This window comes from Spodoptera frugiperda, chromosome 26 (genome assembly GCF_023101765.2).
Source record: "Spodoptera frugiperda isolate SF20-4 chromosome 26, AGI-APGP_CSIRO_Sfru_2.0, whole genome shotgun sequence".
Taxonomy (NCBI): domain Eukaryota; kingdom Metazoa; phylum Arthropoda; class Insecta; order Lepidoptera; family Noctuidae; genus Spodoptera; species Spodoptera frugiperda.
This window is the reverse complement of record NC_064237.1, coordinates 3,771,634-3,789,057: the sequence shown is the minus strand read 5'-3', so window position 1 is coordinate 3,789,057 and position 17,424 is coordinate 3,771,634. Positions and strand designations below refer to the sequence as shown.

Here is a 17,424-nt window from a genome sequence, read left to right as displayed (position 1 = left end):
TCGATAAGTTTTATTTTGAGGTAGGTAACTAGAGCTATAAAAATGGTGGAGCTCTAGATCTCTAATGTACTGAGTTTACTAAGAAATCCTGAGAACACAATCAAATGAAGATATCCACGCGCATGCGTATTAATTCCCTCACTTATCTGTGGGTATGCACGGTGCACTGAATGCCTCATTTGAATATCAGCAGCCTCAAAGCGCGGACGCACCTCTTGTCCGCTGTTTCCACGCTCCGTGCGAACGTTTATTATATTTAGCGGATATTTATGCAAGCTCGCCCTCCATGGGGGCTTAATAACATTTATCAATATCTAATAAACAGTTCTATTTGCGATATCGTATTTATAATATTGATAAACGAGGTATGAAACTCGAGCGGTTACTTCGCGCGGAACACAACACAGTTTCTCTATTAGGCCTGCGGATGATAACAAGAATGTGCCCCTATCTCAGCGACCGGCTTCGTGTTATGGGTCGGTAATGAATATCTTTCTAATAAAGGACATGACGATGTTCGTTTTAAATTAAGCTCAAATGGTGGTGAATGTGTCCAGATTAGCCAATGTTGATTTATCGTAACAAATGTTTTGCCGTAACTTCATTCTTGTTCTGCAGGAATTTTAGGAATTCCCATCTCAATGTTCACGATCGTTGTATTGAAAATACTTGCAAGTGGATATCTTCATAATATCTCTGTCATAGACTTGGTTTAGGCCTTTAGTGCAACTTAAAATAAGTGCGTAAAGTAAAATCATATTTTAATACGTTCAAAGAATTCGTCACGCATGTAGATCCTTTATAAGAAAATTGCTTTCACCATTTAAGATATCATATCAGGTATAATAGGAAAACTATGCGGACAATGCGAAGCTCCTTAATTGTCAGCATACTCAATGTTTACAAGCGCACGAAGGCACCATGCCTGCAACACACGCGATTGTAAATTGTCACTAAATTACGTCTGCATTACCAACATTCCAACGTTTGTTCAAATAAATATAAAATGATAATTTCCTGCAAAAGAAATCGGAAGCTATGATAGGAACAGTCGCTAATGATCCATCGTCATTGTTAGGTATGATAAATTGACTGAAAACATTGTTTTGTATCAAGTGAATAAATAAAAAGACATCCGAGAGGAGGTGTCAGATTCCTACTGAGTAAAAATACAATACTATTCCTCTTTTCTTGCTTCCTGGTTCGGTCCTTTTTATTTATGACGGGGAAACCTTCTAAAGTCGTCTAGCTTTTTGGGGATAAAAGAATCACTAAAACCACCGGTGGCCACCCTGGTTCGGTACCTAATGGAAATTTCCTCACAACCCCGATAGTTTACGTTGCTAGAATACACTACAATTTACGAAAGCACGGAATAAAAAAAAACGCCATTCTATAAATTTCCACGTTCATCTAACACCTAATAGACGCTAGTAAACGTTATGTAGATTTCCTATTTTCATACCGGGTATACACAGTGAAGGGTCGCGTGCTAACATTTTGAATTGCAACGTTATGCTTTGGTTTTTCCAATGTGAGGTGAGTAATATAACTACATATGTGACAACACGAAACGTTTTGTTTATATGTTACGCTCTGCATAATCTTGTGTTTATTTACTGTTTACATATGCGTTAGTTATGTGACTACTCGTATCACTAAATAAATTTTTACTGTCATGAATTGACAGACAGAATTAATACCACTTTAAAAAAAAAAGTAGGTATGTGTATGATATGTAGATTGTTTAATACATTACGTACATGTAGGCGTTATTCGTGGAATTAAGAATAGATACAATGCCTTAAATTATGTAGGTGTTACTAAGTATAAACATATATATATGTGCAGCATAACGTGCAACTATAATTTTTTCATTTTCCATCTGCAACCAATTGGCTAAAAAACTTCGGTATGTAGTCTGATTAGTAGTCTTATTAGGTAGCGTAATCTGATTTCCTATATTTTAGGAAATAATATATGCTCCAATTCATCACCCTAATGGTACACATGAAAACTGTCAAACGCGAAATAAATGCCACAAACGTAATTATTAGCTAATTAGACACATACATATTCTGTTTACTTGCTCTATTTGCATGTGATTAATTAGTGTTAGAAGTAGGAACCCCCGTACATTATTATTTATATCAGTCCAGTTATGCGTTTCTTTCGGATTAACGAGTGAACATGATTCATACTTGGAAGTTTATAATGTCGATTAATGCTTGAAATGGTAATAAAATTTCTCCAATCACAATGCAATTATTATCTACATAGGTATTGAAAACCTATCAATATACGACGATATCATCTTAATCTTTATATTGACTTTTCCAGTAGTATAAGATATCAAATATTTTCTCAACTGACATTATTTGGGGAAAATCGACACTGCAAACAATTTTTCCTTTCGTTGAAATCAAAAACAACATTCGTATTTTGTTTCGTGCCGGTGTTGTTATCCACTCAATAATTAAGGGACAAAGGGACCATCAATGAGAGAAATGTCAGTTATTATTTTAATGTCTTCATGTGCTTGTGATGTCAATGGTGCCGAAGTGTCGGGGCATGCGAGCTAACGGGCAGCAGGGCCCACGTCGTCACCCACTTACCTCGGCCCTCCTCGCCATAATTTGCCAAAATATCGGAAAGCAACCCGACCACCTCTAATTACACGTGTAAATAACTGAATTTAACTTTCATTCCTTTTATTTTGAATTCATAATTTCTGCGTACCAACACACATTGATTTCCTTAATTTGCGGTCAACAACAACATTACTGATATAATTGAAGGCTCCACATAAAAACATTGCTACATTTAATTTAATGTACTTTTTTTTGTTATATTTCGGTACATCATTAAGCTATATTACTAATGAGTCTCAAGCGGTAGGCGTGAGCCGTTCGACAAGTTTTTGTCAACCATCTTCGCAAATCCGATTCGATTACATGTTTAGTTCATTAAACGACCACTAACCATTACTTATTATCTACATGAAGTGCCAATCATAAGTCAGTGATCTCTTCTACTCAGTTACTTAATGCTTGTTCTTATGAGTTGTCATGTGTCAAATTAGGCAAGAGATAAGGCGCCAATAAAAAGTGTTTGTCACAAACATTAGCATAACATAAACATTACGACTGGCTTTGTTTGATGGCGGTGTACTGTACAACAGAGCTGTAAAGTACTTTTGTATTAGAATTTAGTTTCAGTCTTAAAATTCATATTAAAACGTTTTAAAATCATAGACATATCGACTAATACAGAGAAGAAAACCTCATTACCGGTTTGATGTTCGTCGTATTATGTTGAGAGACTTTTGTCAAATGCAACAAATACATTGTTACTTTTTAGCTACATAGATGTTACCACCTGAGGTTGCGAACAGAAAACTGCAGTTTTCCACCTATTACTCAATTTCCATGGTAATAGTACACACAAAATTATGTACTTTATCTGTTTGTTCATTTGTCTCGCATTCATATTTGCACGCTTCACCGAGCTCGATACATTGTGTGTTCTAAGAAAATTTACTTAACTGAGTAAATTGTAGGGAACTAGAGACATTTTCAATCGACTTGCACAGATTATTGAGAGTTATGAGAGGACAACAGTTACCTATTTGTCTTTTGTTTTATTATCTTTACGATCTCTTGTAAAAATAAAATAAACATTATTTCTGAAAGGTCAAATAAGGGCGAAGTATGTAGTCTCTACAGACATATTCTATCAGTTACATAAAACCTGTATCATAACATCCTTGTCATAAATCGAACCACATGCAGCTACTGGGAATTTCCTCATTAAGAATTCTATAGGTACTAATGTATCGAGAAAAATTAAACAACTTACCTATAAGACAAGTAAGTTATACTTTAAAATGTAGAAACCAATATTTATAACAGCGTGTTATCCATTAGATTTTCATAGACAGCGTGTAGTTGTTATGTATGTCTTAGAGAATAATTACTACATAATAAGAGATATGAATCGCAAGCTAAACATTATTTTAACAACCTTGCAGTATGTACATAAAAGAGTCGTATTTAATAAGTAGATAGTAGATCACATCAAGTCTCTGATTATTGCTGATGATATCTCTTTATCTCCCCGTTATGCAGTCTGACGTGTCTGTACAACAAATTATCGAGATTATCCGGTGTATTTGCATCTGCGGCTTATTTCCTTTGTAGTGATGTCCCGTAAATTCTGTATACAACTTTCGCCGGTCCGAGGGGTTTGCAAATTGCCCACATTACAGGGTAATGCGTTGTCAGCTGACAGCCGCTGACGAGACCACCGAGAGATCAATCTGTAAGATTTATGTTCCCCAGTGAAAACTGAGCTTGTTGATATATTTATTGACACTAGACATGTTGTAGGTGCGTTTATTTTACATAGATAACCCTGTATGATTGTATGATGTTCCTATAGAGAAAAGAAGGCTTTCATGTTTTTGCAACTGATTTTATGTATTTTTTCTCATAGGTCTCCACCAGTGATGGATTGGGAGAAATAAAGTCTTAATTGTTCTCGAAGTTTTTAAATGAATCAGCTCCGATACAGTAAAGAGCAGGGCATTCACATTACTTGGACTAATTTGAGTTAATGATTCCCAAGAAAAGGTATCTCCCAATCATCCATTATAAGTTGACAGGTTCATACTACCGTAACGGATAGCACTCACTGTACCTAAACAGTCACATATAAAAACTAAAGACATAATTAATTACTGAGCGTGAAGTGTTTTTTCACTACACGTAAAGAAAAACTGCCCCGTCAGTTTTTGTTCGCGTTTCTTAGATAAACACATCTAGACGTACAAGTTATTAATGAAATTGATTACACCGCTGACATCTGCACATCCATCAGTACTACAAAAAATAGCATCTAGGTACCTAAGGCTTATTTTTTTATTATTTTTGTGGTGATTAAAAACTCTGTGACTAAGCTTCAGCTGTGGGTAATCTAGTTATAGATTAAGGCAGGTGACCATTTGTAACCCTTGATGCTTATCTGTACTTTGGAAAGATTAATTAGACTTTAAATTAAATGTAAAATAAAATTTCAAATAAAATACAAGCTATAACTTAAACTTATCTATAAATAACCACCCCGGTTTAGGAATGCCGAAGATAATATCTACTTATTTTTTATTCCAATTAAATAAGAGGATAACGGACGAAAGCTATCTACGCAAGTTGTAATAAATAAATTATCCTTTTCATAATCAATAAAAAATAACGGCTCATCAATTGAACATAACAACAACAAAAACTCAACCAGTTAATATTAAAGTATAAGTATATTGGAATTTAACGACACCTAATAAAATGGTATGCGATCACAGAGCGATCATTAGTTTTTGCGGTACACTCTATTTTAATTTAATATCGTCTTCTTTACCGACTCGATAAGTGGTCTCTTTAAAAAGGTAAACTGTCGGGGCTACATAAAGCACCCAGTTCACTAGATATACATTTCTATGTACCACGAACGATGGACGCTTGTGGCTGGAATCCTTTTGTGGTTGTAGGGTTTTCTTGCCACCGATTGTTCTGAAGACGTATTCCCATAGATTCCTGGACAGTTTATATAAACAGCTCTTTCTCGACACGGAAATGGTGACATGTGAAAAGATCGACGTGGGTACAATAAATCTTTGACTGCTTTTTTATGCCTCCTCAACTGACGGCGTTCGAAAACATGTTTCTTAGTAGATTTTCCTGCAATTTCCCAAGTTTAAAGTTAGAAAACTGGCGTAATTAATGACTTCTCTTAGAAACTACTTAACTAATTGTCCGTCTTATCAAAGTGCATCAACGAATGTAAGTAGCTGTATGTAAATGGAGTCGGTGAATATATTGGGCAGTGTGCACTGACCGTACATCGGATGCTCTAACGACTCTGACATAACGTTACTTAATTTAACAAGAATAACAGTGCATTATAATTTTATTGCCGGCTACACTTGTTGGACAAATTGGTAACTATTACAAGTGTTAGAAGCAACGTTAATGATAAATAGGAACGTGATCACAGTTTTATATTAAAATGAAATAACTCTCAAATGGCAGCTAATTATGGTACCGCGTGTAATTTTCAAGTGTACGAACATACCTGAAGAAAACGAAAGTAATTCGTTGTTGGGAAACTTATTTGATGTAAAAAAGTAGCTGCTGGCTAGTTTGATGTTCACGGATACCTATTTTAATGATGTTTTTTCTTCTAATAACATGTTGTTCAAATGATTGTAAATTGCCAACTTACATTATTCCTGGACAAGTTCAAATTATAGGTAACTGAGGTCATTGATGGTCATTTATTACAATAAAGTATTTTTAATTAATAAAGTAAATTATAATAATAAAGTTTTAGTTAAGTATAATAATTTTATACTTTGAAAAGTTTGGGTGTAAATGTTCTTATAAAATTGTCTTAAATTATTTTTTGTGTATGTATTTTGGTTGAAAACCTAGACATAATAAATATTTGTGTGTTTAAAAGCTTTTAATTTTAACCATTGTTTTACCACAGCCTGTATGTTACTCTCCATAAAAGAAGAGCAGTTATTTCAACGAACATTCAGTGTCTAAAAATAAAGCGTTCCACCGCTGAATAAAAAATACCATTAAAGCATATTAGCAGAAGACAGCGCTTTCGTTTCTCACATTGTTACCGTAGATTACCTAAATTGTATTTTAATGTTCTCACTTTCGTTTTACATTGCCCACGGACATGCGATAGCATTACGAATTTTGTATTTTCACATCTTTATAGAATAGTTACATTATGGTACTAGAGCAACAGGCAGGAAATCTATTTTTGAAAATATTGTAGGTAATTTAGGAACATACATACGCACCTAAAAGTAAATAATAATATACTTTTTAATTCAGGGACTAAGTTATAAGAAAATCAATCTTAGACCTAAACACAACCGACTCGTAGTTGCGAACTGCCTAGCGGATTACCGGGGCTCCGGCTCGAAAAGCAAGAGTAGGAATGGGGTGATTTTCAGTCTGTCTGACACTCCCTCTCGCTGCACCCAAGGCGGACGAAATCTTTGGACGTTTTTACTAAAAAAAAATCCTAAACGCAAGGAAATAAAACATATCAAGAATATTATGGCAAATGAAACATAAAATTTTCTTGTGTTATAATGTAATAGGAAGCCCATAGTCCAGCAGTGGACGTAGTCACGGTCACAGGCTATTGATGATGATGATTATCTTAATCTCTGTACTGAGCAGTAAAAACACAATTGTAAAGTAATCCATCTAGACTTATTATCTGCAACATAGTATCAAGACAAAGTACATAAAATTATTTGTTTTTAATAGTAAAATAATTGCATTTGACTGGAAGACAAACAGTGGTTAATCTGCATTAGCACATTACCGTCATGCAACACTTGGTACAGTCGTTCAGTAAACACGAGAATATTTATAGCTGTAGCCTGGAGCACTACAACTGACTACATTGTAACTAGACAATATATTTAATGCTGCATTCATATACATCAATGGCTACATCTCTCTTGACTGTCAGAACTATATAAATTGAAATTTGAAGAAACCGAAAGGGCAAATAACGTTATTTCAATACACAGAAACTCAATTAATGTAATATTAAGTAGATTTGGCACAATAGCTTACGCTGTATTAGACCTAAGTAAAGAATTTTGAAAACCAATAGTAGTAACTTTTCACAGTAGCTCTAACATTTATTTCAATAATATTTTTCTTATTAACAAACTAACGAATGTTAGCGTGGTGTTCCTACCCGGTAGTTCTCCAAGCACTGGACCAAGGCGCTGGAGAATAAATCAAACCAATAAAACAATTACAAAACTATAACGTACTAATTAGGAAAGAACTCGTGCGCATTGCATAAGTGATTTAAACATCACATGAAAACATAAAATGGACCAATAAAAGTTCATGAGTTTTCTAGGAAAACTTTTATTGAAACATGGGTACTTGGAAATAGGGACAAGCCCGCCACAACCTCCCATACCGCTGCAACTCCTGTAAGCCAGGATCTACAGTAGATACAAACATGAAAACACCGGAACACTGAAGTCCGGCGCGTCCCAGGGAAATGAATGACTGTCTTGGATCCCGCAACGAAACAAATCAGAAGATGTTATTAGAGGAGAAGAAAAGAAAACGATAGTTTCCACTTCCCTCGGTGAATTTAATGCAGGAGACAGGATGACTTAAGCCTTAAGGCACAAAAGAGACTGCACAACTGGGAGAAGCCCAGTCGCCAAGCACCACGGAAATTTTACTTAAAACTAAAATATTAAATGCTAATACTAAATGGGTCCTATGCGTGAGCTGTTATACTTGCTTCCAATAATAGGTATGGCAAAAACGCCTAAACGCACGGAAATTTGCTCGAGACTCCACAAGGTCCGTGTAATAAACTACACCTGATGAAACAATTAAATTATCCAACATAGTGTCACGCTCAGATTGCCAGAGACCACACTCCCAGAGTATGTGATGGGCGGATTGCTCATGTTGCAACTCCGCTGTCGAACATTGGCACCATGGTGAATCAACGAGTTTAAATGAGAACAATTTGCTTTTAAAGTTGCCATGGCCAGTAAGAAATTGGGCAACACAGTGATCCACCTCCAACCATGTCCTCTCCAGACGCTCATGCACGGATGGAAAGAACTGATAGAGGTGGCGGCCCTTGGTAGAAGATTCCCATCTACACTGCCACTCAGTCAGAAGTTCATCCCAGACGTCCGTTAAAGGCTTGAGCAATCTATCAATTTTGCTTCGATCACGTTGTGCTAGAAAGTTTGCGGAAAAGTTAGGTCTCGCATTATAGTACATGGCAGCACGTCGCTGCACCTCAAGATCGACTGGAAGTAGTCCCGCGAGCACAGGTAGGGCCTCTGTGCTAACCGTCCTATAAGCCTTACACAGAAAGATCAAGGCTAGACGCTGACCTTGGAGAAGCTTTCGCCGTACCGCGCCTATTGTGGCCCTATCAGCCCACACTGGTGCCCCGTAGCACACGCATCCCAGGTAGGTTGCTCCGTAGATGGTTCTGAGCGTAAGAAAAGAGAGACCCCAGGTAGCCTTCGAAATTCGCGTGAGCGCATAGAAATTGTTTTTGGCTTTCTCACTAATAGTCTTAATATGTTCAATAAAAGAAAAGTTTTTTTCTAGGACTAGACCGAGATAGCAAACCGACTCCTTACGTTTGACGGGAACGTTATTGAATTTAATAGACGGCCATGATTTCAAATTTCCTTTAAGCAATAATTGATAGGTTTTATGGGGTGCAAAAGTTAATCGATTACGTTCGCCCCATCGCGAGATCCTACTGAGGCAGTCCTTAGCTAAATTCTCTAGTCCGGCTCGAGTATTTGATTGTATTAACAAAAGGCCATCATCCGCATATCCAGTCAACGTACAACCAGAAGGAAGGGGGGTCGCGAGCAAGTCATCAAACCCTAAATTCCACAGATACGGGCCAATAACCGAGCCCTGAGGACATCCCATTGACAACGACTTCGACCGAGAAAAATTACCAAGTTTCAGTTTTACAGAACCATGAAGAAAATAAGTGTATAATAGTTTGTATATGTTACTAAAGCAACCACGACCCTTCAGTTTAAGGAGTAGCATTGGCCACCACGCGTTATCAAAGGCACCGGAAATGTCTAGAAAAATGCCTACTACATATTTGTGCTCAGACGAAGTCACTATGGTTCGGACAGAGAGAGCTGCGTCTACAGTAGATTTACCCACAGTAAAACCAAATTGATTATTGTGATATTTCGGTCCACCGGGCAGCAAACGAGGAACGATAAGCCGCTCAAGAAGTTTTCCTAATGATGGTAAAAGCGTAATAGGCCGGTATGACTTAGGGTCATCGGGTGGTTTATTTCCATTCTTAGGTATTATGCGAATGAATCCACGTCGCCATATACGAGGAAAGACGCCCTCCGCTATACAACGATTAAAGACAGACAGGATCGCGTCAGCCGCAGATTTGCACGCTTCTATTATCATTTTATTTGAAACTTTATCCTCACCAGACGATTTATTCATAGGCAACGTTTTAATAACAGTTACGAGCTCATTGATGGAAGGTAGATCAGACACCGGTGAATTGGGTGGTATAGCCGCCCACGACCTAATCTGTTGATGATAATCGCTATCTGTCTCGGATACATCGTCAGGGATGAGTTCATCGAGTAGAACTTCCGTTGTCTCCTCAATACCAGTGGTGTGAACATTGTTGACTTTTATGTTCTGTACGAACGCCAGATCGACGGATCTATTGGCTTTGAACTCATGGTACAGAGGCGACCACGGACCCTCGCTTTCCAGCCTCTGCACTACTCTCCGCAACAGGTTACCCTTAGCTTTCTCCACTGAAGCCCTATAACGTGACCTGGCAACTCTAAACGCAATCAATGCTTCATCAAATGCAAAACCAGTAACTTTACGTTTTTTTAGTCTATTTAATTGTTTGCGCGCTTTACGAAAACATTTACGTTGTTCGACTAGATAATTATTCCACCAGTCACATCTGCGCGTACTGGTCAAGGATCCCCGACCAAACGCAATGTCGGCACAGTAAGTAAAAGTATCCGACATGATTTCAGCACCTTCTTCTGCCGAAAGGTCTTTGCGAGTGAAGTCTGTGGCCTGAGATGCAAATAATAAGCTAAAGAAGTTCCAGTCCGCGCCCTTAGTTTTATATCTAAAGCCACTACTGCAAAGCGTTGGACCCCGGGGTAATCCCGAGACAAATTCGTACACGATCAGGCGATGGTCACTACATGACGCATCCGGTAGGACACGCCACCTATCCAAGCTAACGTCCGAACTAGAAAGTGTGACGTCAATACAAGATTCGCCCATTTGGCTGCAAAAAGTAGGTGGTGCATCAGGGGTGTTATGTATGGAGAGATTCATTTCGGCAATGAATTCTTCAACGGCACAACGCCGCTCCATGTCAGTAGCCCTAACTTTGCCATACCATAAGGATGAAGACGCATTAACGTCGGCGCCAATTATAATTTTGGAGCCCGCAAGCGACTGCAAGACGTGACGGAGGTGATGAATGTGAGGAGTAACTGAGTCAGAATATTGAAAGTAACAGCTCACAGCGTAAAGTTTAAAGTTTTCTGAGGCAATCTCCGCCACGGCACAGTGTGACGTCATTAAATTAGTTATAGATGTTACTGTGAAATTAGATGATCTCGTGACGTAAATTCCAGCTCGTGACCTACTGTTCAGCTGCACTACCCTGTGCCTTAAGTGGGCATTTTGATACTGTTCTTGAACAAGTACAATGTCAAGCTGATAGTCGACTATTAGTTTGTCTAACTCGGACGTCGCAACCCTGTCGTTATGTAGATTTAGTTGCCCTATAGTCAACCTATCCATATTATTATTTAATAGGTGGTGTTTAATATGAGTTGTTCGAGTTTAGCTTTGTAGGTGCCACACTCGGGCGAACCACAACGGTGGTCGTGAGGTTTTTTGAAACGTTTGCACGCCACGCATGTTGGAATAAAATTTTTATTATTTATATGAGGGCAGTCGTGTGATTCATGCGCCTCAGCACAATTACCGCAGGTGGGTGTTTTAACCGTGCAATGTTTCCTAACGTGGCCGAACTGCTGACACAAGTGGCATTTAACTAATTCTACATCGCCTATGAATCGGCAAGTTGCCCAATCTATAAAAAGTTTATCTTTTGTCGTAACAAGATGTTTACGTATATTAGCGTCTAGTTCAATGCCAACCCACTTACGACCGTTTTGCAAAGTACGCCGGCGGGTAATTTTACAAGATTTAATAAAATCTTGCTCCTTTACTTCGATTTCCCCACTAATATTTTGACGATACAGTGAGGTCAAAAACGCGGCGTCCTCCATAGAACCCGGGATGTCCTTGACAAGGATACGCGGCCTACGACCTTTTGGCTTTTCCAAACGCAAACCGGCGGTACGAATCGCTGCTACGGACTCAAGTTTCTTTATCTGCCGCTCGTCAGCAACACGCAATACGACACCCGACTTCGCGGTTTTTTTAACTCCTACAATTTGAAAACCGTCGTCGCAAGGTTTAATCGCCTTCATAAGCGCCTGTTTAGTCGCCGATGACGACGCAAAATCAGCTGAGCGCTCGGTTGTGGGGTAGGCGACAACACACGGAAGCGGCGCGCGGGATTCCATCGCGGGCGCGATCTTGCTGGGCAAACGCAGTTTTAACGATTCGGCATACGAGAGCTTATTTTGCACCGGATGGGTACTTGGAAAGCTGAATGGTTGCACTGCAATGCTCGGTTGCAGCAGAAGTTGCAATAAACTTTCTATTGCTTGTTATCGATCAAACGTCTGCACATCCGCGCTGTAAATATCTGGATAATAAACGTCTTTCTATTAAAATGTGTTTTATTTACCCGGATGTTAATCGTAACGAAGCGGAGTCGGCGGATTTTTCTAGTTTTCTCAACAAGCGTGTTTGAGGCAATAACACGATTTGCCAGGTTTCAAGAATTGATCGACAGTTTCATCCTGTATCTATTTCTTATTTTTATAAGTCTGGCTATTGCCGGCAGAAATACACTTTTAATAAACAAAGTTTTTTTCTAATTAAAAACACATTTAATTATACTCTATTATATGCAAATAAATATATCTACCAGGTATGGATACAGATACCGATTCTCTACTCTCAAGATCATAAACCTTCCTCGGAGCACTAGTAGTGACAGCATCCAGTTCTTATTTCATCCAAAAAAGCCATTTAATTTGCGCCTGTCTTAAGTAAACGCTAGGACTGAATAGATTACTGGATATAAGTGCTAGGGTACTAACCGACCTTGAGAACCGCCCTGACTACATGAGTGTTACATTTTTTTTACACATCCTGTTGGTTGGAGCCAATGACGGAGTATGACTGCTTCGTCATAAAAAATAGACAGCTTAAGAAAGTGTTTGCAAGTGACTATTACGTAGGGTGATTTTGTTTTATAGGCGTGTATATTATCTTATAATATTTTTAGTTAGGAATATAAGTTCTTGAATATATCCTTTTTCAGTTTAAATTTATGTGTCATGAACACAAATTATTGCCAAGTGTCTTGTGTTAGGCACCAAACTAATAGTATGTGCATCTCCTTGGATAATATGCCAAGGAAACCTTATTATATCGTGTAACATTGTATTAGGTACTTAAGAATTGTAATAATGCTATATTTGCTCTAAAACTTATTTTCCTAGATCATAAAATATAATGAAACTTAGAACAGTGGGTAATACGATGCCTAGTTAAACAACTATTAACTTGGGCTGCTATTTTTAAAACACACGACTCGTCTCTCTTAATGATACACATACAAACTGCTACAAAATGGTTCCACCGTCTCGGTATATTGGTATATTGATACTTATTGCTCATTTATTGTTTTTTAATGAGTGGCCAGCACACTTGATTGATGCTAAATACACAGCAGTAATGTGTGAATGTGTTATTCGCTCGAACCTCCGGCTAATTTAAAAATGTAAATAATTACCTCCGCGCTGTTTGTACTCGAATGGAAATTAAAGAGAGATTTATCTTCATTTTGTTTCATTTAAGTATTTCTTATTTTCGCACTGGCCTTTTTACTTTGTGAACAGCATCAATTATGTTCGTTTATATTTTTACCAATCCCATAAAAAGGTCCTCGTGTAATAACTTTATTATTTATCCACATTCTCATGTTCGTTTAAATTGCGTTGGTGTTTCTCATAATTTCAATGTTCATTTTTCTGATTCGTTATTCAATTTGGGTTTCTTTTATTTCCAGACTGACAATGGAATACTCAAGAGTAATGCTGGTTGTCGTGGTACTGTGTGCACTGCTGAGCCACAGTAGCGGCGCGCCAGCGAGGAGGTCACGTGCAGCCGCGCTGCCGACTGAAGAACCCACTACAGTCCGCGAGAACAAACTACAGGATGACTTCAAGGAGATCACTACCACCACGGAGGCACCAATCACGAGCAGGAGGAACAAAGCTCTCAATCTGTTCGGTTTCTATCCCTCCTTCCTCTCATCGGGCATAGACTTCACTGAGGACGACGATGACATTAACTTCACCGTGAACGACGAAAACTTCGAAGACGAAGACCTCTCGCGGACCATCCCCAGCAGACGCCGACAGCAAAACAAGAAGAAAAACGGCAACGGACAGTACCCGAACGACAACATTAACTCCTTGCAATATGAAAACTCCCCGATCTTCTATATTAGGTTGCCTCCCACTCCTTACATGTTTGTTCCTGGCTTAGGTTACGTGTCTCAGCCCCCTAGTCTAGGCCCACCGATGGCTCCCATGCTTCCTCAAGTGCCTCCTCAGGTAGCCGACCCTTTCATCAATCTACCCATCGACTTCGTGTCTAATGGAAAACCAACCGGAGTGTATCAGTGGAGCGGTGCACCTTCCTTCCCTCAAATGCCACAAGTGGATCCCTTCGGTTATGGAGGCCAGCCTATGATGCCCGCCAGGCCTGCGTACAATGTACCATCATACTCACCTCCTAAGCCAAAGCCGGCTCCCTCGAACTCGAAAATAACGAACCTCAAAGGCCAGTACGTGTTCAATGGAAAGCCAGGAGACAACGTGTACGTCCTCAGAGACACCTACAACTCCATATACTCGGACGCCCTTCAAAACTTTTACCCTTAAAGCCTGAGATACGTAGGATAGGATTGTGTCTGGCTCGTATCGAGCTGCTGTAATTAACGAATTTCAAGGGACCAACGTGCGGATGAAAATAATCATAAAGGGAAAGTTTACAACCAAGTCAGTGATCAGTAATTATGAGGAGGAAAGTTAATTATCCCCCCTCGAAGATAACGATGTTAAATGAAATCTCAAAAACAATTATATGCGTAAGAAACGTGAGGGGCCAATGACTACAAGCTGCCAATTGTTGCAATTACTTGCCAAGTTAAACCCGAGTGATGGAGGCTCGATGAATTATGAGTGAGATCTGCTACTTAATGAACTTTATGTAAACGAATTTAACATTTTGTATAGGTACTTTACTGTAATGAAAATACTCCATTAGTAAATTGTTGAATTGTACGATTGCTAATACTAACAGATTAATGATTTTAGAGACTGCGTGTCTCACATTTTGCCAGATTCAAGTTTTAATACAAAATTTAAATGACCAAAAGCAAGGTGTCTAAATATGTTAAGTAAACTTCCTTGCGTTGCTGCTAGTTATACTTACATAGGTAGTTATACAATAAAACATATTAATACCTATTTATTTTATTATGACTGGTGATGCATTTCATAGTCTTAATATTTAAATAAGTATGAATTAAAGTGTGTAAGTGTGTAGGTAGAATTTATTTTTACTTACAATAATGCTTTTTCTGCTATTAAATTATGAATTAACTTTAAGAAAACCTAGAGGTTTTGATAAGGCATACGGTCGATATTTAACCATTTTTAACAAGAACTTACCAATAAAAAGATAACTTTAAGTATCACAAATTTTTAGAACATACATTCTATTTAAGAAATCATCACACGATTCAGGTAAATTATCGACCGTCTGCTTAATCTTATATAATCTTAGGTAGTGATTATTATTTTGAGCAATAACATGTTTGAGTCAGCGCTAGATGTAACTTAAATAATCATTAATGTAAAATAATTTATTGATCTTATATTTATTCTTTAAATTATTTACTTAGATCTAAGATTTCTAATTAGGTACAAATAATAAAAAATAAATAAACCGTCCATAATGATAAGTGTGAAGAATGATAATTAATGATAACTAACTTCGTAAACGCGCCGAAATATTTTTAGAGCTAATTTATATTATGTGAACATTTTTTAAAGTAGTGATAAATAATCTTCGGTTAAATTGTATTGTTGATTGAAGATTGATGAATCACCTAAGTACATTAATTGTATTTTATTGCTAGTGTTGTATTTGACCTACATTACCTTAAATGGTAATACATAAATACAAAAACTAGTCAGTAAAATTTATTTCCCTACATGTATACAAAATAGTAAAAGTGTCCAATTTCTTCATGAATAAGTAAAACACAACCTTAGGAAAAAAAAGCATCAAGAAAATACTGTATTGCCCTGCATTTGTATGCAGTTTGGTAGATAATATTTACTGTGCGATACGAATAACCTTGTATTCCCTAATCTGTATTTATAGAAATATAGAAATCTACGAAGTATTTTATAATACAAAATGTCACAATTTTAGTGTAAGATAGTTATGAATAAATTCGTCCCGTCCCAGTGGATCTAAGTAATCGATATTGTACCTAAATTGTAGGTTCTACTCAGTAGATAGATGTTGTAGATGATAACAAAATGATACATCCGCATTATAGACTTATGAAAATTAAGACAATTAAAACATTTTTATAATATCTGTGAGTATTTATTTTCCTTTCTATCCCTATGTAAATGCCTAATCCTGATTAAACAAAACATAAAATGTCGTCTTTTAAGTTTGGAAAGGTAAACAGAAGTGATACCTACTTGTAACCAAGTGACGAGATATTACTACATAGGTATATCACTATGTCCTGAACTCCACGAAGTATGGAACTTTAACAGAGGGAATCTTTTACCGATTGGGAAAATATTACAAACAAGACAAAAGCTATGTTAAAGGACCTCAACAATATTTCAAACATTTACTCCTACTATTGTGTCTCTCTGCATCACCCTAAGGTTAACTGTTAGAGAATGCCACTAGCCATTAATTCCACCATTGTACCTATAATAATCAATGTACAAGAAGTGTTAAATAGAAAACAAATAAAAGAAATGCCTATTATACTTTGTAGATACCTGGATTACCGGACCCTGGTATTGAATTCATGGTCTGGTTTTTAGGTGGTCGCACTTTTAGTTACTCAATCAACGAAATAATGATTATTTTGGCAGAGCAGTAGGTGAACAATAGGTAGTTTTTTAGTAAAGGTACTTTTATTGATATTAATTAGAAGATTAAACATTGAGATGAAAATTTCAATGGTTGGTATGTAAAAAATACAGTAAATAAAACGCTATTCAGACACACATCTTGCTTTGCAGTTCTATTGTTTATGTCTCTTAAGTTTAACAAATGCATGGTCTATACTAATTATAGTAGGTAATTAGAAGTCTTGGATGGCAGATTAATTGAATTCCTATACTTTTATACTCATAAACATGTTATGCTACCTACTATATTCACATAGTTTGGATTTAAAACTAATTACTTATTGCCTCATGCATAACATAGCAAAACTAATGTGGATACGTTACAGTCCACATAATTATACTTAGTTACTGTGTACCTTCCTAATAGGTGCGACGCATTTGGAAAAAATATTAGTGATAAAATTCAA

The 17,424-nt window shown here is 37.3% G+C and overlaps 1 protein-coding gene across 1 annotated transcript in view; it reads left to right on the top strand.

Moving 5' to 3' along the window:
- The window catches only part of LOC118264151 (uncharacterized), an 85,198-nt gene extending 68,743 nt beyond the window's left edge, over positions 1 to 16,455 (top strand). The window contains exon 4 of the mRNA XM_035576567.2: positions 13,846 to 16,455. Coding sequence (XP_035432460.2) covers positions 13,853 to 14,725 — 873 coding nt within the window. The 5' untranslated portion in view covers positions 13,846 to 13,852 and the 3' untranslated portion in view covers positions 14,726 to 16,455. The remainder of the gene's footprint in view (positions 1 to 13,845) is intronic.
- Positions 16,456 to 17,424: the final 969 nt, after the last annotated feature.